At 56.5% G+C, this 26,528-nt stretch overlaps 1 protein-coding gene across 5 annotated transcripts in view; it reads left to right on the top strand.

The window, feature by feature from the left end:
* INPP5A (inositol polyphosphate-5-phosphatase A) overlaps positions 1 to 26,528 on the top strand; it is a 177,274-nt gene that overhangs the window by 66,219 nt on the left and 84,527 nt on the right. For all 5 annotated transcript variants that reach the window (XM_061182935.1, XM_061182786.1, XM_061182863.1 and 2 more), the window contains exons 3-4: positions 14,980 to 15,080; positions 18,521 to 18,608. In XM_061182935.1, the coding sequence (XP_061038918.1) occupies positions 14,980 to 15,080; positions 18,521 to 18,608 (189 nt within the window). The remainder of the gene's footprint in view (positions 1 to 14,979; positions 15,081 to 18,520; positions 18,609 to 26,528) is intronic.

Raw genomic sequence — 26,528 nt, 5'->3', positions numbered from 1 at the left:
AGATAATAAATATTTGTTATTTACTAATGAGAGATCCAGTAAGATGTTAGAACTGGTTCAAAGAAGAATCCAAAGAGCAAACGTGTGGGCTCTCCTGTCTGCAGTGCTGAGATAACTTTGCAGAAGGGATGCAGGGCTGGCCAGGAATGAGCTGTGCGCCACCAGACACTGGCGTTCTTTTTTTTTTTTTTTAAATAAATGAATTTATTTATTTATATATTTATTTATTTATGGCTGTGTTGGGTCTTCGTTGCTGTGCGCGGGCTTTCTCTAGTTGCGGCGAGCGGGGGCTACCCTTCGTTGCGGTGCACGGGCTTCTCATTGCTGTGGCTTCTCTTGTTGCAGAGCACGGGCTCTAGGTGCGCAGGCTTCAGTAGTTGTGGCACGTGGGCTCAGTAGCTGTGCTCGCGGGCTCTAGAGCGCGGGCTCAGTAGTTGTGGCACACGGGCTTAGTTGCTCCACGGCATGTGGGATCTTCCCGGACCAGGGCTCGAACCCATGTCCCCTGCATTGGCAGGTGGATTCTTAACCACTGCGCCACCAGGGAAGCCCGACACTGGCGTCTTGAGGTCAAGAATCTTTGCATCACTGCTGGTGTTTAGAATTCACAGAACTGTAAAACAGCTCAGAGATCAGTAAAGACAGAGATAATCCGAACAGGGACAGGGTACCTCTAATCTTTTATGCCCATTTGAAAGTCTTTCATGATTTTCCCTGACAATAACTTAAAGAATAATGGGATGAGTAATATCTGCTTCCAGCTAACATGGAGAAACAGGTACCAAATTTACTCTCCTGCCTTAAACAAATTAAGACCAGAAAACATATATGAAACAGTAGTTTTCAGACCTCAAGCAGCAGGCAGAACTGAGGGGATGAGAAGGGAGCCTGTACTCACCCCAGTTTACAGCCAGAGAGAACTTCTAGGCTAGTGTCCAGCAAGACGAAATTTACAATTTGATAGTTTACAACCAATAAAAAATGACCATGCAGGCAAAGAAGCCCTTAAAGAGGAGAAAAGTCAGTCAACGGTATGGCTAGAGGTTTATCAGTTTTATTGACCTTGGAGAACCTGCTTTTGGTTTTATTGATCACGCCAATGTTGTTTTCTGTTTTCTCTTCCACTGATTTCTGCTCTTTATGTTTTCCTTTCTTTTCATCACTTTGGGTTTAATTTGCTCTTCTATATGTAGTTTCTGAAAGGAGAAGACAAGAGTGACCAATTTTAGAAATTTGACATTGGGGAATCATCACTAAAAATCCTGCAGACAATAAAAAGATAGTAAGGGAAATATTATGAACAACTTTTTGCCAGTAAATTTGGACACTTATATGAAAGGAAGATGTTTTTGGAAAAACAAAGGATCAAAGCTAAGTCAAGAAGAAATAAATGAGCTCTCTATTAAATTAAAATTCTGCTAAACACTTTCCCACAAAAAAACTCTCCAGGACCAGATGGTTTCACTGACGAATTCTGTCAAACATTTAAGCAAGAAACAATAACAATTCTACGGAAACTTTTCAAGAAGACTAAAGCATGGGTGATGCTTCCTAACTCATCCTGTGATGCAAGCAGTGCCCTGACAGCAAAGGCAGACAGAGGCGTCACAGAATAAAAAGATAGATCTGTATCCCCCATGGAGTAAATGCCAAAATTCATGGAACTTTAGCAAATCGAATATATGAAACTATATATATATATAAAGACACAAGCGACACACGCATGCATATAAACAACAACATATCAAAAAGTTAATGCATCGGTACCCAGGAACACAAACCTGGCATTAACATACAAAATTAATAAATAAGATTACCCATGTCAACCGATTGAGGAAGACAAACCACATGATTATCTCGGTAGATGCACAAAAAGCATTTGCCAAAATTCTACAACCGTCTCTGATGAAAACTCCCAGCGAACTAAGAATAGAGAGGAGCTTGCGCAGGAGCTTCTGTAAAGGGCACTACGAACCCCACAGCTGACGCGATGCTTTTTTGCCTCGAGAGTGGGAGTAGAGCAAGGATGCTTGGTTTCACCTCTCTGTTCAGCGTGGCGGTGAAGGAAGGTCCTAGCCAGTGCCGCCAGGCAAGAAAGGAAATAGAGCCACACGGATCTGAAAGGAGGAGGTTAGACTGTGTCTGGGCCGAAGGCATGACTGGAAATCATGAGGAATCTACAGAAACTTTACTATTACAAATATGTCAACTTATTTAGTTTGCAACGTACAAGATCAATTTGAAAACATCTTTTTCTATTAGATATGATCACTTACAGTAGCACCAAAATGAAATACTTGGATATAAAGCTAATGAAGTATGTTAATGTCTGTACACTGAAAACATAAAACACTGATGAAAGAAATCAGGGAAGATACAAAGAAATGGAGAGGTGTACCATGTTCATGGACTGCAAGACTCAATTATGTTAACATGTCAACTCCACTAATTAATCCACCAGTTTTGCAGTTACAATCAAAATCTCTGCAGGACATTTTGGTAGAAGACTGCAAGATGATTCTAAAATGTAAAATGTGTATGGCAGAGCAAAGGAACTAGAATAGCCAAAACAGCATTGGAAAAAAAACAGTTAAGTTTAAGGAGTCACACTTTCTGATTTCAAGACTTACTACAAAGCTACTGCAATCAAGACAGTGTGTTTTTGGGAAAAGGACAGAGATGTGGATTAGTGGAACAGAAAAGAGATGCAGAAACAGACCCACAAATATGTCTAAGTGATTGACAAAGGCTATAAAGGCTATTCATTAGATAAGGGACAGTCTTTTCAACAAATGGTGCTGGACCAATCAGACATCCATTTGCAAAAAAAATTTTTTCCATACTTCGCACCATACACAAAAATTAAAATATGTTGTAGACTTAAATGTAAAACTTAAAATTATGAAATTTCTAGAAGAAAACTTAAGACAAAAATTTTGTGGATGGCAACTAGACTTGTGGTGATCATTCTGTAGTGTATACAGGTGTCGGATTACAATGCTGCACACCTGAAACTTACATTAAACAAACAAATAAATAAATTTAGCTCTAAGTCCCCCCACGTCCCCGTCCCCTCCCAAATCTTTATGAGCTTGGTTAGGCAACGATTTCTTAGATACAACACCAAAAGCACAACTCATAAAAGAAAAATGCTGATAAATTAGAACTTTGCATAATTAGGAACTTTTGCTCTTTGTAAGACACTGTTAGAGGAATGAAAAGGCACCCCAGATGTGGGAGGGATATTTGTAAATCACATTTGATGAAGGGCTTGTATCCAGAAAGTACAAGGAGCTCTCAAAAGTCAATAATAAGAAAGAGAACCCAGTTTACAAATGAGCAAAGGATTTGAATAGACACTTTATGGAAGAAGATACACAAATGGTAAACGTGTGAAAAGGTGCTCAACATCACTAGTCTTTCAGGAAATGCAAATTAAAACCACAGTGAGATATCAGTTCCTATGTGTCAGACTGGATACAATTAACAGAACCCTGACCACGTCCTGTGTTGACAAGGATGCAGCGCATGTGGGGCCTGCTGGCAGGAACGCAGGACAGTGAGGCCACTGTGGGAAAGCCTGTCTGTCCATTTCTGTGACGTCAACACATGCCCACCACGTGACCCAAGATTCCCACCCTGTTTACCCACCTGACGTGGACACGCATGTTCGCACGAAACCTGAGGCGGGGTTTCCGCTGCTTCTCTTGTCGTCCTCTGCGAGCCAGACTCCGGCGCGTGCCCTGAGCCGCTAATGTGGCTTGTGGGGCCAGGAACGACGCACCCCTACAGGAAGGACTGGGGCCTGGAGGAGGCGAGGCCAGGGGCACGGGCCCTGCTCGGGCTCTGGGTGGCGCTGGGGGCGCAGGAAGTGCCAGTTCTTCCCTGCGCCCCTGCTGCGGGCTCGGCCGCCGCGGGTCTGCAGCTGCCCCCCCTCACCCCGTGCCCAGCCTCACCCAGTGCGTCAGCGCTTGAGGTTCTTTACAGAGACACAGAGCTGGTGACAGGCTGCAGACGTCGCTCGCCTGTGCTGTGCCCGCGGACGCCGGCTCGTCCTCACGGCGTGCGAGGCACAGCACGGCAGCTCTGGGGGGACCCAGTGGTGCCCAGCGGAGAATCCTCATTGGCCCTTGAAGAGCCACTTGCTCGCTGGTGTCATCGTGGCTGCATTCTTTGCCCCTGATACTGAGACGAAGGCCCACCTCCTCGGAGCCCACTGATGTGGTGGCACCGGTGTGTCCAGGCTGCCCTTCTGGAAAGTGCTCTGACCCCTGACCCCGGGACCCCCTCCGAGGTGGATATTGGGGGGGCTCACTAAGAAAACTCCAGCCCTGCACTTTGGGCTGGACGGCCGGCCCGCACCCACCCCAAGGACGCGGAGCGGCCCTCCTGCCCCACACGGGGCCAGGGAGACAACCTCGCTGATCGGACGGCCAGGCCCTCTGCCTGCTGGTGAGGTCACGGAAACTCGTGGTGTCCTGGGCACTGGCCGGCGGCTGCTATGGGGCCTGGGCTCTGGGACGGCGTCCTGTCAGGGCACCAGGAGCTGAGTCTGGGCCTCCTGGGACAGGCACCTAGCCTCCACCCACAGCCAGTCCCAGCGCAGCCCTGGGGCAGAGCGGGGGCAGTCTGGGTGTCCAGAGGACACCCCCGGCTGCCCAGGCCAAGGGTGGGCAGACGTTGTCTGCAGGGTGTTTTCAGGCATAGTTGGTAAATAGCAGCCATCTTTCCTCTGGAGGAATTCCTTTGTCCCTTTTCGGCTCCTTATCTTGGCTCTCCCAGCTTCCACTGGGTTGTTTGTAGGATGTAATTCCTTTTTAGGTCACTCAGATACTTCTCTTTGGAGAAAGCCTAACCAGGCCTGGCTGTTTCTATTTTTAGTCGGGGGGAGGGGAATGGCAGGGCTGCTCTCCTGCGTTCTGGGAGCCGAGGGCCGCCTTCTCACCAGGCCACCTGCACAGCATCAGGAAGGGGCTGCTTTTTGGCCGTATGGGGTGTATTTTTTGTTTTTTTTAATTCCGTAGGCTCTTCCTTGCCAAAATTTCTACTTCGCCTTTTTCCAAAATATTTTTCTTGAGCCTTCCTATGAACGAACCCACCTATTTTTATCGGTTGGCTACTTTTTCCCTAAAGTTCGCAGAAGCTCCTTTTTTTGGTAAAGAGTTTTGGCCGAGCACGTGTGCAGTTTGGGCAGTGACCTTGTCCCAGGTGGGCAGGGTGGGAGCCAAGCTAGAGCCCAGGTGGGCGGAGGCGCCAGACACCGACCCTCCCGGGGGCCTGGAGCCCTCTGCCCTGTCCAGTTCCCGCTTTACTGAGTTCCTTCCAACCAGACGTGACCCGAGCGTGCTGCCCACACCTTGGAGGGACTTTCCTGTCCTTCCTCAAGATGTCTGTGCCGTCGGCCCCAAAGGGATCTCTGTCTGGGCTCATTCAGGTTCCAGAGCTCCTTCCCAGAGGCCGGGGAAGGCCAGCAGCTCCATCCTCAGCTGCCCAGAGAGCTCTGGGCCGGAACTGGCGCGTGTGGTCTGGGGCGGGAATGACTGCGTGGCCCCGTGTCCTGGGGACATCCCCACAGCCGGTCCTGGCACCGCAGCATTTGTGGTGGCGTCGAACTGACATGCCGTCTGGTGCTTGCTCTGTGTCTCGCCTGTGCACGGCGACTGTCCCAGGCAGGCGCGTAGGGACGTGGACGCTCAGAGAGCCCAGGGCAGCAGGCACGGGGGCTTATTCTGTGGCCCAGCGATGACCCTTCTTGGTGAGTGGGCCACGGAAGCGGGTGCGCTGTGCAGCTGCGGCCTGGACTGTTCTATGCGGTCTGTTAGGGCAGTGTGCACACGCGTGTGTGTGTGTGTGCACGTGTGTGCGCCTGTGAGTGGGAGTTTCTGTTACTGGCCACGTACACACGTGTGGTTGTGTGTCTTCTGACGAGTTCTGTCTGATTACCACGCATGCTCTTCACCCCCTGGGTCCCCTTGCTGTCGCTGAGGCGGCCTCCCAGGCTTCCCGTGTGTCCTGCCCGTTCCCTTCCGCGTGTGACTCTGCACGCCCATCTCCCCTGGTGCTGGCGCTGCCTCGTCCCGCAGAACCTTCCATGCTGTCCCGTACGGGGGCCACTGCAGCCCTACCGCTCAGCGTGGGCCCAGGCCATCCACATTTAATGTAACCATTGATACGGTTGATTTGGGGTCTGCCGTTTAATTATGTTTTATGTGTGTACCTCCTGGTTTGTCCCTTTGTTTCCCCATTTGTGCTTTCTTTTGGATTCTTTCTTTCTTTTTTTTTGCATTCTATTTAAATTTGCTTATTGGCTTCTTGCCTTTTGTAAACTATTTTAAAGTGGTTGCTGTAGGCTCCGATACACAGGCCTAAAGCTTTCCCCCTGCTTCTGGTTAACATCATGCTTCTTCACGTATGATGTATAAACGTTGGCATCGTATGGGTTTCGTGTGGCGTGTGCTTTAGGTCCACACGCGTGGAGGACGCCGGCAGGCGGTATTATCATTGCTGCTTTAAGTAGGAGTCAGCACCACCTCCCCGCCCCCCAGCCCATCCCGCCTGCTGCCTGGTTTGGGATCAAGTTCCTGGGGGGCGGCCACGCCCACGCACACAGCATCTTGTCCACACCTGCCCGGTGGCATTGCCGCGGAGACCGCTGGCCTTCAGGGCCTACCGTTTTATCTGGCTCTTGAGGTTCACGTTTGCCCAGCCCTGCTCTAGTAGATCCCTCATGAAGGGCTCATGGGGACAGAACTGACCAGATTTTGTATGTGGAAAACTGTTTTTCTCTGGCTTTGATGTTTGAAGGCCAGTTGGCTGATGCGTATGTAATCCTTGCCTTACACTTCGTCTCACTGAGGTTTTCAGTAAAGGGCGTTCTGCTGCTGCCTTGACTTGTACGTTGGTCCTGAAAGTCTGGTGAGGGTCTCATTGGTTTTGTTTCCTGGAGACCTGGAGGATGGTGTCTTTACCTTTGAAATTTAGTAGTTTCACTAGGATATGTCCAGGAGTCAGTTGTCCAGGGTTCATTTTCTCAGGTGCTCAGAAGGCCCTTCAGTGTGTGCGTTCAGGTCTTGTCCTATTTTGGGGAAGTTTTCTTGGGTTATGATTTTAAGTATTAGTTCTGGTCCATGGTTTTGCTCTTCCTCTCTGGGGACCGCGGTGGCAGATGTTCTTCTTTCGCTGCCTGTCGGCCACGTTCACTCCTTTCTCCCCTGCTCTCTTCATGACACTGTTTTCACTTTCTTGCTGAATTTTCCTTGAAGCTGATTCTCCCTTGGGCACTTTGTAATTTGCTCTTCTTCTCTGTGATGATTTTGTCTTTTTCTCCCATTTCTTTCCTGAGGTTAATCAGCACTTTTCTTTCTCTCTTTTGGGTCCATTTCTATTTTAGTTTTGTGTTTCTAATTCCAAGTGTTTTTTCATCACCTCAATGCTTGTTTGAGTGTGTTTAACTCTGTTTGCAATGTCGGCCTGTAATTCTGTGCTGCTTCGTGATTCTTTCTCAGGGGCGGAGGACCTTTTCCTGGGGTGGGATGTGTACATTTTTGCTGACTTGTTCACAGCAGCTTTGTAGGGACTTGAACTTCCTCTGGCCTGTCCCCATGGTGTCGGCACGGGTAGGATTCCTAGCTTCACAGCGCCCTCTTCTGTCCGTCCGGCGAAGTCCGGAGCGCGGGGGCCACCCTGCCTGGCGTCCAGCAGCGAAGGGGCAGCCTCTCCTCTGTCTCAGGGTTTCTGTCTCCCCCTTTCTCCTCTGCTCCTTTATCCGGTTGCCAAAGCCCCCTGCCCTCTTGGCTGTCCCTTTTTCTCTCCAGAAGCAGAGTCTCACTAGCGCCCTGCAACCTGGTCCTATGGGCCAGTGCTTCCGGGGATTTTCCCTCCAGGGTTCCTGGCCTCCAGCCCCTCCCCCAGCACCTCCCGCGCCCGCAGGGCCTGGGGGGTGCAACTGCGCATTGTGGACTGATCACCAGGCTGTGCATTAGATCCAGAACTTGTTATCTTATCACTTGAGGCTTGTGCCCTTTGACCTACATCTCCCATCCCCTCCTCCCTCTCCAGCCCCGGAAACTGCCTTTCTATCCTCTGTTTCTCTGAGTTTGGCTTGTTTAGATTCTACGTGAGTGAGGTCATACAGGGGGTCTCTCTGTGACTCGCTTCGCTTGGTGGGATGCCCTCCAGGTTCCCCGTGTGGTCGCAACTGGCTAGGTAGCTGGGATGCTTTCCTCAGGAGAGGCTTGCCCTCCTTGATTTCCTTCCCCAGAGGCACAGATACGGAGCGAGGCAGGATAAATTCTTGCCTCATCCTCTTTACCTACCAGTTTTCAAAAGAATGTCCTGACTCCAAGACGACTAACGACGTGTGGGGTTTTTAGTATCGCTGTGAACTCGTGCATACAAATATATTGGTGTCTGTGATTTTCAGTCCAGTTTACACCCTGGTGGCCCGTCCTGGATGGAGTTGGAGCGCTAGGCACTGCGCTTAACGTGCGGGAAGGCGTCCGGCCATCCAGGTGACGCTGTCAGCCTCCTCCTTCCCCTCGTGAAGCCCCGCGCTGCCCCGCTTGTGCTTTTGCTGCCAGAGGTGGGAGTGAGGCTCTTCCGAGTCTGCTCTTTCAGCAGGAGCTCCCCGTACTTGGCTGCAAGTTTATCTCCAGCTGTTCAGGGAAAGCCTCACGTGGATCTGTTCCGTCACCTTTGGTTGTAAATGAAACGTGCGACTTGAGGGTGTAGAGGAATGGCAGCGGCGTGTCCCTCGGTGTACGCTGTTCGTTCCCATGATCATTCGTTACTTTTCTTCTGAAATGTTTCATGATAAGGATCTTGCCATTTTAATAGCTTCGTTTTCAAATGAGACGTGACTTTGGCCTCTTCGTGTTACATTTCGGCATGATTTCATCTAAACGCCTCCTTTTGGCTTTTGAAACGTCCCCTCATGCCCGCTGTGTGTGCAGGGGGCACCTGAGGCCACGCCAGCTGGAACCTGAGACCAGGCATGGCCGGGCCTGGCGAGCGGCCCTTAAGGTCACCGACGTGTGTGGGGTCCCGGTAGGTGGCATGTGGGGCGATCTCTTAGCAGCCCTGAACTTGGGGCCTGTGTCCACGCCACTTGAGGTCACTGTGGTTTGACAGGGCTGCACTGCTCCCTGGAGCTTGGTTTTCCAGGGTTGCCGCTCCCTGCACCCCTTGGCCACCTGCTCTCGTGGCGGGGAGCGAGGGCCTCCCCTCCTCCACTGTGTCCCCATCGGGTTCCCTGCACCTGCCGCCCAGGCTCCGCTGTCAGGCGCTCCTCCAGGTGCGTCCATGTAATGCAGGTGGCTCAGGTTTAGGTGGACGGGACCTTTGTCAACAGCCGGGCGGAAGCACGTGCTGAGGCCTCCTGCACGTGCTTCTCCACGCAGAGGGGAACCCGAGTAAGATACACACTCGCTGGGAAGTCCATAACCGTCGAGACGTAACTGCTCATGATCTGACTTTTCACACGTGTGCGCTCAGGGCAGGTGCGCCTGTTGTCCCTAAGGGTGATCGTGCTCGGCCGTCGGGAAGTGTCGTTCGGGTCATTGCGTAGAAGACGCTGAGTTTCAAGAGTTAAAATAATATCAGTCATTTTATTTGGCTGTTGATTTAAACTGATGATCAATTGAAATTCAGTATCAGGTTAATTTAATTTCACTATAATTTAAATTTGGAATTAAATTTAGTTTAATTGTCTTTAAATTTAAATCTAATTGTGATTACCAATTAAAATGTGTTGGATAGAGGTCATCCTTCCCCAGAAAGTGGCTCAGTCAGGGACGGTGTTGTGGGCACACAGGGGCTTCACCTCTCCTGGGTGGGGCTCCCCAGCCTCTGTCCGGGCAGAGCTGCGGCTCAGGGAGTCCAGCCAGAAAGTCTCCCTCCCCCTGAGCTAGGACAGATGACTTGGTGTTTGGGTAAGACCGGAACGCAGTGGCGGGGACCGGAGGGCACGGGGTGGAGGGGCGGGAGCTGCCTGCACGGCTCCAGGCCAAGGACACGTGGGGACATGTGGACACGCGGACACGCGGCCCTCGCTGTGTGCCGAGTCGCAGGCGCCGGGCAGGCCGGAAGCACCTGCGTGTCTGTGGCACGTTCGCACCCAGCACCTCGGCCGGGCTGGAGCGCGGCCTTCTGAAGAGGGGCTCAGGGCGGGGGGGTGTCAAGAGAAGAGGAAGAGCAGGTTCCTTAGTCAGCGAGCCCTTCGTCTGTGCCCAGGGCTTTGCAAACCGGTGGTCTTCAGAGACCATGGCACCAAAGTGGGTCACAGATGTGGCCACCCTGCAATCGTCCTTCAGCCTGGGACTTGGGAGGCTGGAAGGTGGGTACGTGGTGCGGTGGGGGTGGCGGCAGAGGGGGCAGACGACACCCCCCGCGATGTGCGGTTGCACGTGACCCACGCTGGGCTCTGTTGCTTGCAGAGTGCCAGCCAGTGCCACCTGTGCGTGGCTTCTGGGGGCGTCCTGTGACACAACGTGTAGGCAGAAGTCCCCGGCGAGAGCCTTCTTGTCTAAATAAAGTAGGCAAAGCACTAGAAAAGAAGCCCTTTCCCCTTTTCCTTTAACCTTAGGCCCTTTCCACTTCTTCCTGCCTGGAATGTAGGCATGAGGCCTGGGGGCTTTGCAGCCATGTTGCAGTCACGAGGATGACAGCCAGTGCTCGCAGTGGCAGAGCAGACATGGTGGAAGCAGCTGGTTCCTGGCTGCCGTCTGCGAGCAGGTGCACCATCTCCGCCTGCCAGCCCAGCCTCCTTATGCAAGCGGCTGGTTGTTGGTTTTCTGTTGTTGGCCAAGCACAATCCTAATGGAAACCTGGTAAGCCAGCTTTTCTGAGAATTGTGAATAAAACTCATTTACCTGATCAGTTTATTTACTGATAAAGCTCAACTCTTCATTTTGTCACTTTCCTTTGTGAGTTTATAGCACAAAGAAGTGCTCCTGGAGGGCTTTTCAGCGCCACGTCTTTTCTTGGCGGTGGAGATGCAAGAGGCCCTGGAAGGAGCACGGTGGGGCAGGGGAGACACACGTGGAGATGAGCCTGGGGTCAGACGGACTTGGTGCGCAGATGTGCGGGCCTGGAAGACGAGAGGCAGAGGAACCCCAGCTCTGCTCTTGCTCCGGGGGCTCCGTGGTGCAGGCCCCGGACCCCAGCCTTGCATGCCAGGGCGAGATGGAGCCGTGCGTCCAGGAGCCGGCAGACCCGCCCGCCAGGTTGATGCTGAGTGTCGCCTCTTACCAGTTGTTTCAGGCAAAGCCCGAGCGGACGGGCTGGTCCTTTGGGAAGAACGTTGGCAGTGCTGCAGGGAGACGTGCTCTGCGCAGGGTGACCTCGGACTGTCCGGCCCCGTGAGTGCCCGGGAAGCCCACAGCGTGCCCATCGGGGTGGTGCCTGCCCCGTGCGTCCCCCGGTGCCGCTGTAAGCTCAGGCGCGGCCCCCCACGGGCGCGAGGTCCCAGCCCGCCCACCCCTGGGCCGGCGTTTGCTCCCTCAGCTGTGGCTGTGACGGGGCTTCCCTGGCCCACAGCAGGGCTGGAGCCCCGGCAGCTCCCGGAGCGCCCACCTCGGTGGTACCACCAGGCCCCTTCTCTTGCCGGTACCCGGTCCCCCCGCCATCCGTACGCAGGCCTTGTCTCTCCTTTGCAGCTGAGGCTCGGGCGGGCAGGCGGGGGCTGCCCTGGGCCCCTGCTCCTCCAGGCCCTGTAGCTTAGGCAAGACCGCCACGGGTTTCAGAGAGAAACCACCGCGGAGACGGCGCCACGTCCCAGGAAGGGGCCCGTCTGCTGGGCGCTGCCCGATGCTCTGGAGTCCGCACGAGGGGCGTCCGCCCACTCCCAAGGAGCTGCTATTTTTGGATTTCTCCATTTTCTGAGATTTGTGGGGTCAGAGTCAAATGTCTGAGGAGTTTCATGTGATTTAAAGCGTGAATTCTGTGCCATAAATGGCTATTTCAGTTTAAACCACAGCAGACGTCTTACGAGGGAGACGTGTATGGGATTCGGGTGAAGGCAGACAGGTGGGCAGGCCTGCCCAGAGAGACCCCGTGTGTCTGTGACTTAATGTGGCCACACGTGGGCCCCTCGTCCTCGCTGCCCTAATTCATAATGGGAAGTCCTTGGAAAGTGGCTCTGCTTGGCTTTTCCTGGGGACTTGGGTCGTGGTCCCAGCCACGATCTGGTGACCTGCAGCCTCGGTTACAAGAGGTGACGGTGTGAACTGCAGGAACCTGTCACTGACTCGGGGCCCCGTCTTCGCCCACAAAACCCAAGCGTCTCTGGGGCTTCCTTCTCCTTTTCCCGCCCCTGTTGTGGAGCTGGGCAGAGAGCACGCTGCAGAATTACAGGAACTGGTGTCACGGACCTTACAGTCACGCTCGTGACGATCTGCCTGTGTCAGAGCATCGCGTTCACTTCGTGTGAAGTCACCAGCTTCCCAGGGAGGAACTGCTCCTGGGGGAATTCTGTGCCCCCTTTGTGAAGGTCTGGTTTTATATGTTGTTCCAGGTACTGCAGAGGGTGGGTGACAGAGCTGCACACATCACGGAGCCTTTGGTGGCTTCCGTGTGACCAGGCTGCTGTGTGCGCCTGTGGGCGTGGCTGGCATTGTGCACACTCGACCCTGGGCCTGAGGGCAGAACGGTCTGGTGACCTGACCCAGGCTGGCCCGGAGCCTCTCCTGACTGGCGTCCCTTGTGCCCTTTGCATCGAGGCTTCAGGCCCGGAGACCATTCTGCAGTCTTTTCTGGTTGGTGAATGTGATTTGCTGCATGGACACCCCTGGGATTCGTGAACTTTGTCTTGTGATCATTCCATGCCGGCAAGGGCTGCACGGGGAGCATCGTGTGTGAGGGCGTCTGCCAGGGGGCCGCCGGCGGGTGGCCTCCAGCTTGTCTCGGAGTCTGTGTTTTAGCGCCTGTGCGGAGCAGGACTGAGCTTGCACGAGGCAAGCTGCCTGGTCCCACTCCCCCCGGGCAGGGCTGTGGCGCCGCCAGCTGGGGAAACGTCTGGGCCTGTTCTGGTCCCCGTCCCCGAGAGCCTGAGCCCTGAGGCTGGTGACCAGGAACAGAGAGAGTCCACGCCTGTGTTCAGTGGGAAGCGGAAGCACCCTGGTGGACGTCCCGTAAACCCACTTAAACGGAGCATAGGGTGCGAGCCAGGGCAGCCCACTCTACCCGCTGGTATCACCTGGGTGCCTTTCCCACGCGGCTGAAATACACTTTCTGGTCTGAATTTTCCTCCTTTTTAAAGAACCTCCCCATCTTGGGGATTGTGTTTTGATGTCACAGCTGGAGCAGGACCAGGTCCAGTCACTGTCCCCGAGGCTGGACGTGCTGCCTGCCGTCTGCAGGTCAGGGGCAGCTACTGCTGGGCAATGCTTCCTTCTGAGACTCACAGAAGCGTGGCACCCAGGGCCTGATGCCCTGTGTCCTCTGTCCCCGTGGCCGACTTTCTGGCGTGGCCTGGCTGAAACCTAGATGCAGCCACTGCCCATCAGGGACCACACAGCCGTTGTTCCCAGAGCACCCATCTCAGCAAGGCCCGTTGGATGCAGCCCTCACCTGTCCACGGTGCACTGACCTCCGGGCAGGACGCGGTGGTGGCCGAGGTCGGGTTCAGGCGCTGACGCTGTGGCCTTAGGCGTGGATGGGCTTGTGTAGGGGACCTGCCTCTGGGATGGTGGGCTTGGGGAGGGACAAGGTAGTTCTGTGGGTTTTGGTGAGGGCTTCAGAGCCGGCAGTGTTGCCGTGTCAGCAGGTACCAGGGAGGGGGCGGAGAAGCGCAGAGCCGAGGAAGGGCAGGGGCCGGGCGCTGGCGGGGACAGGCAGCCTCTGGGCCTCCAAGTGCCCTGCCTGGCCTCCTGGTATGCCTCCATCGCTGCCCTTGGCCATCGGGTCCCAGCAGCCCCTCTCCACTCCCGGGAGCCCTTGCCCTTGCTGCTCCCCCAGGCTGTGCTGACCCCCCCCCCCCCAGTGCGTGTCCTGGCACGGCTGCCTCGTCACCACACAGCGTGCCCCATCGGTGACTCACTGCCCCCGGCGCCCCAAGAGGGCAGGGCCGTGGGTGCCTGGCCCCCTCGTGAGCCCGTGCGGGTCGACACCTGCTCAGGTGACCTGTGGGTTGCCCTGAGACGCCCAACGTGGCTTACGGCAGGGGTGAGACGTAGGTCCGTGCCACCACCTGGGGGTGGTTGGGTCCGTGCTGGGTTGGGTGTGGGCAGCGGGGGGCAGCTGGATGGCGCTCTCAGGACCATCCCTGTGAGCTTCCTGGAGGAGCCGCTAGGGGGGTCAGCGGCCGCAGCTTCGAGGACGACTCCATGGTCGAGTGACCGAAGTGTGGGTGGGTTGGGCGCTGCCTCGGGGCCAGTTTATTCGGAGCCCAGGGGGCAGGGGACCCTGGTGACCAGGGAGACGCGGCAGGCCTGGCCCTGTGGGCTGTGGCGGGCGGGCGGCGCTGAGAGGAGGTGGGCCAAGCTGGCTCCGCTGCCCAGGGGCCGCGTGGCTGGACCGGGTCCCACTGATGGCCGCAGCCGTGTCCCGTGTCCAGCCTGCCCCGTGGGGTTGGGGAGGTGATGTGGGGGTCGGGTGTGAGATGGCGCCAGCTCCTTGCACGGCCAGCTTTGCTCCCTCCCGGACGGTGAGAGACGCGCGCACACACACATGCACAGCGCTGACACGCACACGACACGGGTGTGCTTGCACCCTCGCGGGGGCCGTAGCAGCATCAGGGATGGCTGCCCTTACGTGTGAGGTTAGGGAGCATGTTTGTTCCTCGGGGCCTTTGCAGGCGCTCTGCAGCTGACACGTGCGACTCCGTAGTCGGGAGGAAATGCCCGGATTACTGAGGACGGTTCCGAGGATTTGTAGTACCGGGGAGGGAACGGCCCCGGGGACCGTGATCCTCAGGATTTGCGGGGAAAGCGCTGCGGCAGGAGCCCCGCGGGGGCCCTGACGCTGCCGTGTGTTCCTCCCCAGGTCGTCCACACGCACAGGCCGCACTTCCTGGCCCTGCACTGCCAGGAGTTCGGAGGGAAGAACTATGAAGCCTCCATGTCGCACGTGGACAAGTTTGTCAGGTACGTCCCGGGGCAGCTGCTTGCCCCTCTGCTTCCGCCTGGGGTGGGGGGCACGCTCGTGTGAGCGCGAGGCCCCGGCTGGGGTGACCGCGCCCCCCGGGCCTGGAGGCGTCAGCCCCAGGTCCGAGCCGAGATGCGGTCGCGTGGCCCGGTGGCCGTGAGCCTGCTGCTGCTGCGGCCGGGGACAGACGGGGCTGACGTCCACGCAGCAGCTCACAGCTTTTCTGTCACAGTGGGAGGGGCACAGAGCGCCATCGTCGGCGTGGCTCTGTGGACGGCGGCCCTGCGTGGCGCCGCACGGGAAGCGAGGGCCCGGGCCTCGGGAGGTGGACGCAGGGGCGGGGGCAGGACAGGTGGGACGGCAGGCCTGGGCCAAGAGGCTGCGTGCCGGACAGCCCTGGCTATTGGCAGCCACCGGAGCATCCTTCCTGCTTGGGGCACCCTCTCTGCACTGTGTCCCCTGCGATGTGGCCCTGTCCTCCCCGACCCCGGGCCCTGGCGGAGTGTGGGGAGGTGACACGTGCCACTCGTGAGGCTGGTCGTTGAAGGCGGCTGTGGGCGGGGTGGGCCGGGGCCACGTGTGGTGTGCAGGTCTGCGGGTGGGTGGCGTCTATACGCCCTCAGCCGGGGGCCCCGCCCGAGGCTGAGTCCAGCTGCTGTCCCAGGCCTCGGCCCCTGTCAGAGACCCCAGTGGCGTGGAATGACACAAGCCATCCGTGTTTTCAGCTGTCAAATTGTGGGGTCCTTTGTTAAAAGGCAAATTTTTAAAAGCTACCAGACTTTCCCCAAATAATCTATAATTTAAGGCAATTTCAATCAAAATGTTTTCTTAACACTTAAACTAACACTAGAATTAATATGGAAGTGCAGAGAGGCAGGACTCGCTGCAGTACTTCTGAAGCACAGCAAGGGGGTGTCCTCAACTCCCCCGGCCCGAGGGCCTCCTGTGTGTGTGTGTGTGTGTGTGTGTGTGCGCGCGGGCGGCACCTACATGCGCGGCAGCGGAGCCCCTGCCCCACTTCACCCTGGTGTGTGGCAGGTGGCGGCTGGGTCAGGGGGCGGCACCACCGGTGTCCTGGGCCAGGAAACCATGAAGCTGGGTCCCCAGCACATCGTAGTTCTCTCCACACACAGGGGTGAATTTCAGTTATTACCGAGTCAATGTAAAAGGCCCGAGGACAATTCGAGAGTAAAGTGTAGGAGAGCATCTAGGGAGAGATTTCTTTAAAAAGGTGCAAAAGTGCAGCCCACAAGAGAAAAGACTGATGCATTTGACCATGTTGAAGTTAAAAGCTTTATCAAAAGACACTATAAACAAAGTAAAAGTTTAGCCACACTTGGGAAAAGGTATCTGCAACGTACTTTACTGACAGAAATCATCAGTATTTAAATATATAAAGAACTGCAGTAAGTCAGTAAGAAAAGAACATCTTTGGAGAAGCTGGGCACGTCAGCGACAAGCAGACACAGGTGACGGGCAGCGCCCGGCAGGGCCGTGCGTCCGAGTTCGCGGGATCCCACGGCTCCCGTCCCCTGCCGTCCCCCTGCTGTTGTCTCCTGCCTGTGCTCCGCGTCACATACATGTTGTTATTTTTGCTTTAAACAGTCAGTTGCCTCTTGAAAAGGTTAAAAAGTGAGAGAACATGTCACCTGTTTGACTAGTCACCTGCTGTTCCCAGGGTGAGTCCTTCTCCGTACAATCAGCTTTCTCTCCAGCACCATTTTCCTTCAGCCTGAGAACTTGAACATTCATCTCAACACAAGTTGCTGCTGATCAATTCTCTCAGCTTTTGTTTATCTGAAAAAAGTCTTTGTCTTTGTTTTTGAAAGATAACTTTTGTTGTAAACAGAATTCTAGCTTGTCCATTTTTTTCCTTTCAGTGCTTTAAGGATATTGTTCCATTGTCTTCTGTGTGCCATTGTTCCTGAGGAGAATTGGGCTGTTGTTCTCGTCTTAATTTTCTGTATATAGTGTGTCTTTTTTCCTGACTGCTAAGTTTGTCTTTCTAGCTGGTTAGCAGCAACTTGACTGTTTTGCTTTAGTTTGATTTTCTTTGTGTTTATTTTGCTTGGGGTTCTTTGAGCTTTTTCAACCTGTAGGTTTATGACTTTACTGAGATTTGGGAAAAGCTTTTGCATGGTTTCTTCCCTTCTCTTTTGTTCTTGGACTCTGGCTTCCTGATGTTAGACTGTCACACAGGTCTCTACAGCTCTTTCAGTTTTTTTTTTCAGTTCATTTTTCCTCTTTGCTTCAGTTTGGATAGTTGTGTCTGTTCTTCTTTACATTTTAATCTGCTGTTAGGCCTATTCAGTGAATTTATTTCTGATGCTGTATTTTTCAGCTCTGGAACTTTCATTTGTGTCCATGTTTTCCTTTATATCTTTGGTTACATTTATAATAGCTGTTTCAAGTTTCTTTTCAGCAAACTCCATCACTTTTATCCTTTCTACATCTGTTTCTGTTGCCTTTTTTTGTAGATTATGGGCCATATTTGTTGCTTCTTCACATGTCAGTAATTTTGATTCTGCTGCTGTGTGTGTTTGGTGTCTGCGTCTTGCCTCACCCCCTAAAGCATGTTGGGGTTCATCCCAGCAGGCAGGTAGGTGCTTGAGGACTAGTTTGAGCCCCTCAAGGCTTATCTTCTTCCTTCCCCTCCTCCCTATTCCTTCCTGCCTTCCTCATTGTCACTCCTTAAAGCTGGAGCCCCTCTTCTTCCTGCCCTGAGTGCTGGCTGGTCACACAGCGCCCATGTCCTCCACCCCCTGCTGGGGCGTTGGTTGGGGGGGGGGGTCAGGTGCCTGTGTCCATCCGGCGCCATCACAGAACTCGAGGGTGCACGGCAGCTCTGTCCCGGCCATGTCTGTAGAGATGGCGGCGAGGTCACCTGCTGAAGGCTCTTCTGGTGACAAAGTGTGGCCATGAGGTGTGCAGTCAGGGCTGGAGCCTGTTCATAAGGGACGTCTGGAGACCCTTCCCTCCTTCTTGCTGCAAAGCCTCGGCCACTTGGTCACGGTCCTCAGCTTCTCTCCCGTGAGGAGCGAATGCGGGCGGGACTGCCCAGGCCTGGGGGCGCCTGTGTGGCCTCTGTGAGGACCGGGCGCAAACAGCCAGGATGCCCCTCAGGCTGTGGACTCGAGCTTTCCTGGCGTGTGGCCCTGGGTGAGTTCCCAGTGTCGCCTTCCCGAGGGGCCCCCATCCTGCTCATCTCACGGCCGGCATGGAGCGACCTGCGCTGAGGGCGCATAGTGGGTCTCAGTTTATGCCACCTTCGCCTCTCTTCCCCCTCCCCCCCTTCCTTCCTTCCTCGCCGTTGCTGTTGTTTTCAGGACAATGTAAAGCATGGTTTCCAAGCTGCCATTCCTGTGCTTTGCAAGCGCTCCCATCAGAGGCTGAGGTGTGCGTGTGGCTGTGCGTTAACGAGCTCCCTCTTTCCTTCCAGAGAACTGCTGTCCAGTGATGCGATGACAGAGTATAACAGGGCGCGGGTCTACCTGGATGAAAACTACAAGTCCCAGGAGCACTTCACGGTGAGTGCTCTTTCCTTCCGTGGAATAAGCGTTGGACAAGCCAAGCGTCTGCTGGAGCTGCCATCCTCTGATTACATAAACAGACTCAGTGGGCAGCTCTGTCACGGGCACAGGCGGCTGTGCGTGAATTACAGTGTGACAGTGGTCTGGGGGACGGCGGATGCCCGGGGAAGCAGCCCCGGCTGGCGTGGTGGCCACGGGTGTGCCGGGTGCAGGGACAGGCAGGGGCGTCTCGAAGCAGCGAGGTTGGTCGGCTTTGAGTGGCCATTGCTGGTGTGAGGTTCACCGTCTGGAGGCCCCGTGTTTGGGGAGCCCTGAGGTCACCTGTGCTCCTTAGTGTCTTGTGTCATCTGTCCTCCGCGGCCTTCCCCTCACGCCGTCCCCTGCTGCAGGTGCAGGTGCTGGTTGCTGGGTCCCCTCCTCAATGCATCCCTGGCCCAGGGATCTGGCAGCAGGTGACTGTATGCCCGCTGCCTGGACCGGGGGTTGTGTGCGGGGAGCGGGGGCTGGGAAGAGCATCCTGCGTAGAGCGGCCGGGGCAGAGATGCCACCGCGCTTCCCCTCTGCTTAGAGAGGCTCCTGCCAGGTTTCAGTCTTTAAATTCGGGGCGTCTGATGCCAGTTATGGGGTAATCACGGACTGCAGATTCGTGTCTCTGCCTTTAGCTGCGTCTGCGAGATCCTGCATCCCAGGGTCTTGCCTCTGCCACGCTGCTCGGCGGGGGGACCCTCCCCACATTCGCAGGGGCCTCACCCCACGGTGACGGGCCTAGCAAGGCCTCGAGGGTGGGGACACAGCCCCCTCCTCTCTCTTCCCTTTCTCCCCGACGGCTCCTTCTCCTCCGCTCGTCCTGCAAATAAAAATGCTTTCCCCAAGTGGGACTTATTCAGATGAAAACTGCAGTGTCTGGAATGAGAACCACACCGTTATCAGCAGGTTAGGGCCACAGCGTCAGGAAGGGCTCCCTGAAGGGCAGCAGCCGCAGGAGATGTGCAAAAAGAAGGACTTGGCGATGGGCGTCGCCCAGCGCCAGGGCGTCAGGTGGTGTCTCTGGAGCCCCAGGAGGGCCGGGAGAGGAAAGGGCTTGAAAAGGTCGTGGCTGGAATCTGTCAGAGTTTGATACGTGTGTAAACCCATAGATCCAGTCACTGTGACAAGGGCCAGGCGGTCAGCATCGTCCTCGGGTTGCTGCTGGCGGGTTAGCGGGGCCACTCCTCGCCTCCCCGTCTCAGAGGCCTCGGTCCCTGCTCGGCCAGTAGAGCCGCCATGGCTCACCATGGCCCTGGTCACCTCTGCCTCGTGGACACCATGCTCGGGTCCTCACAGCCTTCTTTAGGTGGCAAGATGGGTATTTTACAAGTAAAAGGATGAAGAAAAAGACCATCCACACGGGTTCTGAGAAGGTAGGAGTGGCCGAGTTGATATCGAGGGAGCCTTCAGAGCGAGGGCTGTGACGGGGCCAGGGCGCAGGGCGCAGGGCGGGCGCAGCTCCCCAGGGGGATGTGGCAGCCCATCGTGTGGGTACCCGTGTCAGAGCTACGTGTGCGGGAAAGCTGGCAGAGCCCCTGACAGCCGGCGTGAGCTCACGGGCCTCCGTGGGACGCGGGGCTGGCGGCTGCACGCGCAGCCCTGGGACGGGGACATGGCACGTGGCATGTGGCACGTGGCACGCCGAGGGGCGAGGCGGGGCTGTCGGCTTCCACTCTCTTCCCTGGGAAGGTGAGTCTTGCTCTGACGTTTGTCGGGGTGGGTGCAGGGTGGCCTGTGGTTGGGAGGGGGTCCGTCCCGAGGACTCAGGCATTCCCACCCTGGCGGCCAGAGCACAGGCGGTCTGGGGCCTGGACAAGTCTTGGCCTGTGTGTGCACATGGAACATTCCACACACTGAAATCTGGGCCGAAAACGCAGCTCAGCACGTGTGGGAGATTGAGGTCACACAGAGGAACTGAATTAGGAGTAAACAAAAACGGTATCTGGAAAAGTCCCAAATATTTGGAAATAAACAAGAAACTTGTAAATAACCCATGAGTCACAAAGGACATTAGAAATTATTTCCAATTACACGAAAAACAAACTAAAAACCTTCAAAATTTGTGAGATGCACCTAAAGTAGCGCTTAGAGGGAGTTTCCAGCATTAAATGCTTACATTAGAAGTTTTCAAAACGAAGAGCAAATTTAACCAATGCCCGTACAGGAAAGGAAATCATAAAATAAGACAGAAATCAGTGAAATAGAAAATAGAATATTAGAGAAAATCAACGAAATCAAACTGATTCCTCAGAAAGGCTGACATATCTGATACACCTTCCGCAGTGGACCAGAGACTGAGGCAGGGGTGGGTGGCCGAGGGAGAGTGGAGGCGTTTGTTTCCCTGGGGCGGAGGCCATCCATCCGCTGAGGGAGTTATTCTGGCGCCGGCCTCCGTGCCCCGCGGGGCCCTATGTGCGCTTGGGGCTGAGTCAACAGTGAAGCGTGGGTATCAGCTTGTTAGTGGACTGGGCCTTGGTTCTTGTGCACAGAAACTGCGGCCTCAGGAAGGCCGGGAGCTCCCACTGTCTTTGTCTGTCTGTCTGTGGAAGTTTTCCATAGTTTTTTGAAATGCTGAGTTTTCTAGTTCTCCGTGGTGTGTTTTGTGTCACCTGTCGTGACATGCTGATGTAATATCTGCGTCTCTCCTCCAGCCAAATGCTTGGTGGGCTGAGAAATGGTTTGTGTTGGAAGCGCCTGGGGGCTGAGAGCTCCATTTTGGCCTTCCTCATCCCTGGAGATTTATCTTAAAATGTGATTTCACAATTTGCAATGGAAAACAGAAACCTGCCAAAGAGCTTTCCCATCACTCAGCAGCTTCACTGGACAAGTAGCCGTCTTGCACACTGGTGTGTATAAGGATGGTCATCAAAAATTATTGGATAGCAAAAGTTGGAAGTAATTTTAAGTACCCAGAATTAGGTATTTTTACACCGTGGACCAGCCACATGGTGGAGTAATCTGCAACCACTGCAAACACTACAAGTGGCACGCCCAGAAGATCTTCCTGTCCAGTTGGTGCATTGAGGTACCTAAGGACGATATTACATCCAGCCTGTTCTTCCACGAGTCGATTGTCACATTTACATCTGAGACCAGGGTGCATCTAACACCCATGGCATCTCTCAATTAGAACCGGCAGCGTTTTCCTCTCTTGGTCTTAAGTACGCTGATGGCACGTTAGTCGGTGACAGGGCCATCTTGCTTGGTTCCAGTCCGGGACGGCGCTTGGGGCTGGCACCTCCCTGGGCAGGACTGACCCTGCAAGGGACAGCACCGCATCAGACATGGGGATAAGCCCAGGTGTGAGGCCCTGAGGCTGTGGCTCCAGGTGTCTGCAGGACTGGGCAGTGTCTGGGAGTTGAGGATGAAGGTCCAGCCTGCCCAAGGAGGGGTGGGTGCGTCGGCTGGCCCTGCGAGGCTGTGGCCTGGCTTGCCTTCCAGGGTTGCTGTCCTGCCGGCGGTCCCCTCCTGCAACCACAGTCCAGTGCCGACATGTTTCCCGGGGCAGGCGGGGTGGGAATGGCCAGCGGTGCTCCACGCTCCGGGTCTGGACCTCATCCCAGACTCTTCCCCGGGGGAGGCGTGTGTTTGTCACCCGTCTCCTGACTGGGACCGTAATGGTTTGTGATAAAATCCTGCTTGGCCCTGGCCCTGCGCCCCCGGCCCCGTCATGCCCGTCCCTCGCCCCTTCAGTGTGTCGTGCGTGGAACCGCCTTTGCCGGGTCCCCTGGACGTCCTGTTGGAGGGGACCTGGGCAGCACTGGCCAGGTACATGGCCACCCTCTCGCCTCAGCCTGGTGGCCTCTGGCTGTCAGAGGGAGGAAAATTTAATTTTTACAAGATTAATAGTATTGGAGTGATATTTTTAGCTGAGTGTGGTTCAAATAATAGGCCATTAATTGAAAAAGGAAATTGAAATGAATTTATCTTGTACATAAATGCTGTCACAGGTATTAATAGGGATCAGAAAATTGCAACCTGTTCCCAGAAAGAGCTGAACCTGCAGCTGCACCTGGTGATGAGAATAACGGGGGGGGGGGCTCACGGAAACATGGGGGGCCGTGTGTCCTGGGGGCCTGTGTCCTGGGGGTCGGCGTCCTGGGGGGCTGTGTCCTGGGGGTCGGCGTCCTGGGGGGCTGTGTCCTGGGGGTCGGCGTCCTGGGGGGGCTCTGGGCCAGCAGGGTCTGCAGCCTGGAGGAGCTGTGGCTGGGTGGGCAGCGAGCTGGGGGGCGTGGCCTTGGGCGCAGTGGCACACCAGGAGCCTGCAGTTGCTCATCTTCACCAGGAGATGGCGGCAAAGCAGCATTTCCCATCCGGCCCAGGAGCTGATCAAAAGGGCAATTTTTAGACTTAAATAAAATGATTATGGTAAATTTTGTCTGCTCCTAAGAACCATCCCGAGTGGCCACTCACTTAAGCACGTGGCTCGTCTGGTCTACTCAGGCCTGAGGAGACAGAGTGTCCCCCACTGGGCGTCCTGCGGCGGGCCACCCTCCCTCAGGCCCTGCCCGCTGGCCGGGTCCCTGCCCGCCAGGGGTGGGCGCCTCGCTCCTGAGGCAGGACACGCAGCCTGGCCCAGAGACCCCAACGTGCAGTACCAGGGGGGCCACCTGAGGGGTGGGGCTGACGCAAGTCCCTGGGGAGCCCCTGGGACAGAGGGTTGGTGCTCTGAGCACGCGAGGTGCAGGCGCAGGCCCTTGCTTGGTCTTCTCCCCGAAGCACCTGCTGGTGGAGCAGCTGGGGGCCACGGGCATCAGCTCCAGCCTGCTGGGCAGGACCCCCCAGAGCCTCCCGACCCGGCCTGCTCGGGCGACTGGGCGGGGAGCCTGGGGGGCGTCGCCCCCTCAGAGGGCAGGCGGCCCCCACCGTCTCTGCGGCGGGGCGGGCATGGCTGCCCCGTGCCGTGGCCTCACCCCTCCCCTGCCCTCCCCTCCCGCAGTGGCACCGCGTCAGCCCCGCGCGTCCGTGGCGGGAGCGGCCTTTCTGGCGGCGCCTTCTCGAGTCCCCCTTGTCCGGTGTCAGCCTGCGGGACCTGAGCCGCGTGGCCGTCTGTCCAGTGGACGTGACGCCCGGGGAGCGCGGGCCGGAGGCTGGCAGAGGACTCCTTCTGCTGGCGCCGGGCCGGTGTCGTGGGCCCAGGGGGAGCCATGCGGTCGGGGCAGCCACGCGGGCGTCCGCGGGCTGGGAGAGTGCCCAGCGCGGGCGCCCAGGACGGCTTTGGTGACCGTGGCGTTGCCTGAACACGCGGTGGTTCCGACTTCCCCTCAAAGCTTGGGACGTGGGGTTGCGTCTGAGCAGACGGGTCAGCGGCCGGCACCTGTGTCCCCAGGGCCCCGGGAAGGCCGGCGGGGAAGGGGGCTCCGGGGCTGTGCCTGGGAGATGGAGGCCCCGCGCTGCCCAGGGTCCCAGGCTCGCCCCACTCCGCTTCCCACCGCCGGCCTCCACCTTCATCCGCGGTTAACTTGGCCCCTGGAAGGAGGCGCACGGGTGGGCTTCATTTCCTGTGGGGTGAGAGTGCGGCCAGACCAGAAACCCACTGATGCAAATTCAAGGCTCACAAAGGTTTCCTGGGACCGTGGCCTCGCTGGTGGGGGGGTGAAGTCGAAGTCGGGAGAAGCGACCCTTGCAGGCCCCTCCAGGAAGCGCCTCTCCATCCCTGGCCTAAAGCTGCGCTTTGCAAACCCACCCGTCCACGGGTCCCCAGGCCAGGAGGGCACAGTGGCCTGACGGCATTTCTCCCTCCACGTCAGACCAGGAGGCCCAAGGACAGGCCCTGGCGCCTCGGGTGGGCGTGGAGGTCTGTGCGTGCCCCGAGGAGGTCCTCGCCCTGGAGGGTCCATCCGCGTTCCCACTCGCTCCACTGTCCATGCTGGTGGCTCCTGGGCCCAGGACCCCTTGAAGGCAGGTCACCAACAAGCAGTTCCCTCTTCTTCCTTCTCCTCCCTGTTTTGGGGGCTCCTTCCCCTCCTCACCGGGGGAGCACAAGTCTGGAGGGTCCGCGCTGGCCTCGGTGGTCTCCTTCTGCAGGAGGGTCTGGGCCTGCCTTCCAGCCGTGGTGGCAACTGCTCTTTTCCGTCGTGGTCCCAGGGCCCTCCCCCTGCCCCTCGGTGGCCCAGTGCCTGTGCAGGGGACAGGCCGGAAGCCACGCTCCTTCCGAGGCGACGCCCTCCTGGACCCTCCTGGCTCCTTGCTCCGAGACCTGCCCCTTCCCTGTCTCTGCTCTCCTGGATAAGATTTTAGGGGAAATTTATAGAAAATTAAGGAGCTTACTGATGTTCTCTGATCCAGGGGAGGGGAGGAGGGCAAATGCATCCTGATGAGGGAACCGACCTGCTTTAGGGGGCCCCCTCCGGCCCCGCCCCGTCTCCCAGCCTCTCGCCCCGCCTGTGGGTCCAGACAGGCCTGATAAAGTGAGGGAAGCAAGATTGGTTTTCCGAGGGCACCGGGCCCTGCACGCTCAGCTAAATCATGGCTGTCGGCCTCGGGGGCGGGGGACGGCCGCTCCCGCTGCGGCCCCTGCGGCCCCGTGGGACGTGGTGATGTGCGGCCGGGCAGCGGCAGGGGCTGCAGGGAAGGTGAAGCTGTCATATCGATCTTTTTAGCACTAAAATATGAGCCACTTTACCCTGCTCCCCGCTGCTGTGATGTGAAAAATAATAACTCGGATCCAAATTAAAAATATTGATCTCTGGAAGGTGCTGAAAGTAAATAAACACCTTCCGAAGTTTTCGGGTCAGCCGAGAGACGGCACTCGGCAATAAATGTGTCCGCATGCCAGGGTCCAGGGTTCTTGATCTGTTTTTTCTTTAAATTGATTTTTCATTATTTACTTCCTAAAAGTGTTGGAATTTGGTCCTCAACTGTTAAAGCCCAGTGTTTGGGCAAATTATTTCTTTGGGGCTTATGAGGTGCGCCTAATCCACTCATTCATTGATTGATTTTTGACTCAATAAGCTTGCAGCCTGGGTCTTATTTAGGGCTTCCGTCATAATTTTTTATGCATTTAGGCTCGACTTTTATTTCCCTCTAACGGATGAGCTGGCGTTGGGCTATCAAGTGGGGAGGACAGTTGCCGGGCTAGTTTGATCTGCTGTGCGTTCCACGGAGCTGGCTGTGTCCTGGCTGAGGGCCAGCAGGAGGGCAGAGCCCTCCGGGGCCTCTGAAAACCCGCTTGCCCACCGGGGTGTGACCCCGGAGGTCCGAGAGCCGTCTGCAACCACGCGGCTTGAGTCTTGGATGCGGTGATTTTCCGGGAGCCAAGGAGACGCCGGGCCGGGTGCTTCCGGAGGCTCTCCCCTCCAGAGGCCCCGAAAGCTTGGGCGCATCGGGTCGCCGCACAGTCTGGGTCCGCGGGCCTGGCAGGAAGGCGGGAGGGCTGGGGGCTGGGGGCCACTCGGGAAGGACAGAGGAAGTGCTGTGTGGCGCCTCCTGTGGGGCCGTTGTGGGGTGAAAACTCACCTGGGAAGACCGCAGACTTTAAACGCGTCTCGTGGCCGACAGCGGTCCTGCTGCCCTGAGAGCCAGTGACCGTTCCCACTGGTGGCTGGAACAGGGCACCGCCAGGCGTGGGAGCTCCCTGGGCTGGACCCCGGGGTGGCAGGAAGAAGGGGGCTGTGCCTAGGGCCCGGAGGGGGCGGTGCGCTGCCCCACCCCGCGCTCTGTGTGCTCAAGGCCACCGTGCGGCCCTTAGTTCCAGGAGGGCCCCTGTGTGCCTGCTCGTGGCCGTGGGAAGCAGTGGCTGCAGGTCCTGTGTGGGCCGTCCCACTGGTGATGCTGAGTGCTGGTGACACGGAAAACACGTGTGCAGGGCCCCGTGTCTGCTCCAGTGGGAGCCCTCCATGGAAGGCCTCTCCCAGGATCCTCACGCGGCCCACAGTTGCCCATACTGGG

This window comes from Eubalaena glacialis, chromosome 1 (genome assembly GCF_028564815.1).
Source record: "Eubalaena glacialis isolate mEubGla1 chromosome 1, mEubGla1.1.hap2.+ XY, whole genome shotgun sequence".
In the NCBI taxonomy this organism is placed as follows: domain Eukaryota; kingdom Metazoa; phylum Chordata; class Mammalia; order Artiodactyla; family Balaenidae; genus Eubalaena; species Eubalaena glacialis.
Note: the sequence above shows the minus strand (reverse complement) of the source record. Positions and strands in the feature narration are given on the sequence as shown.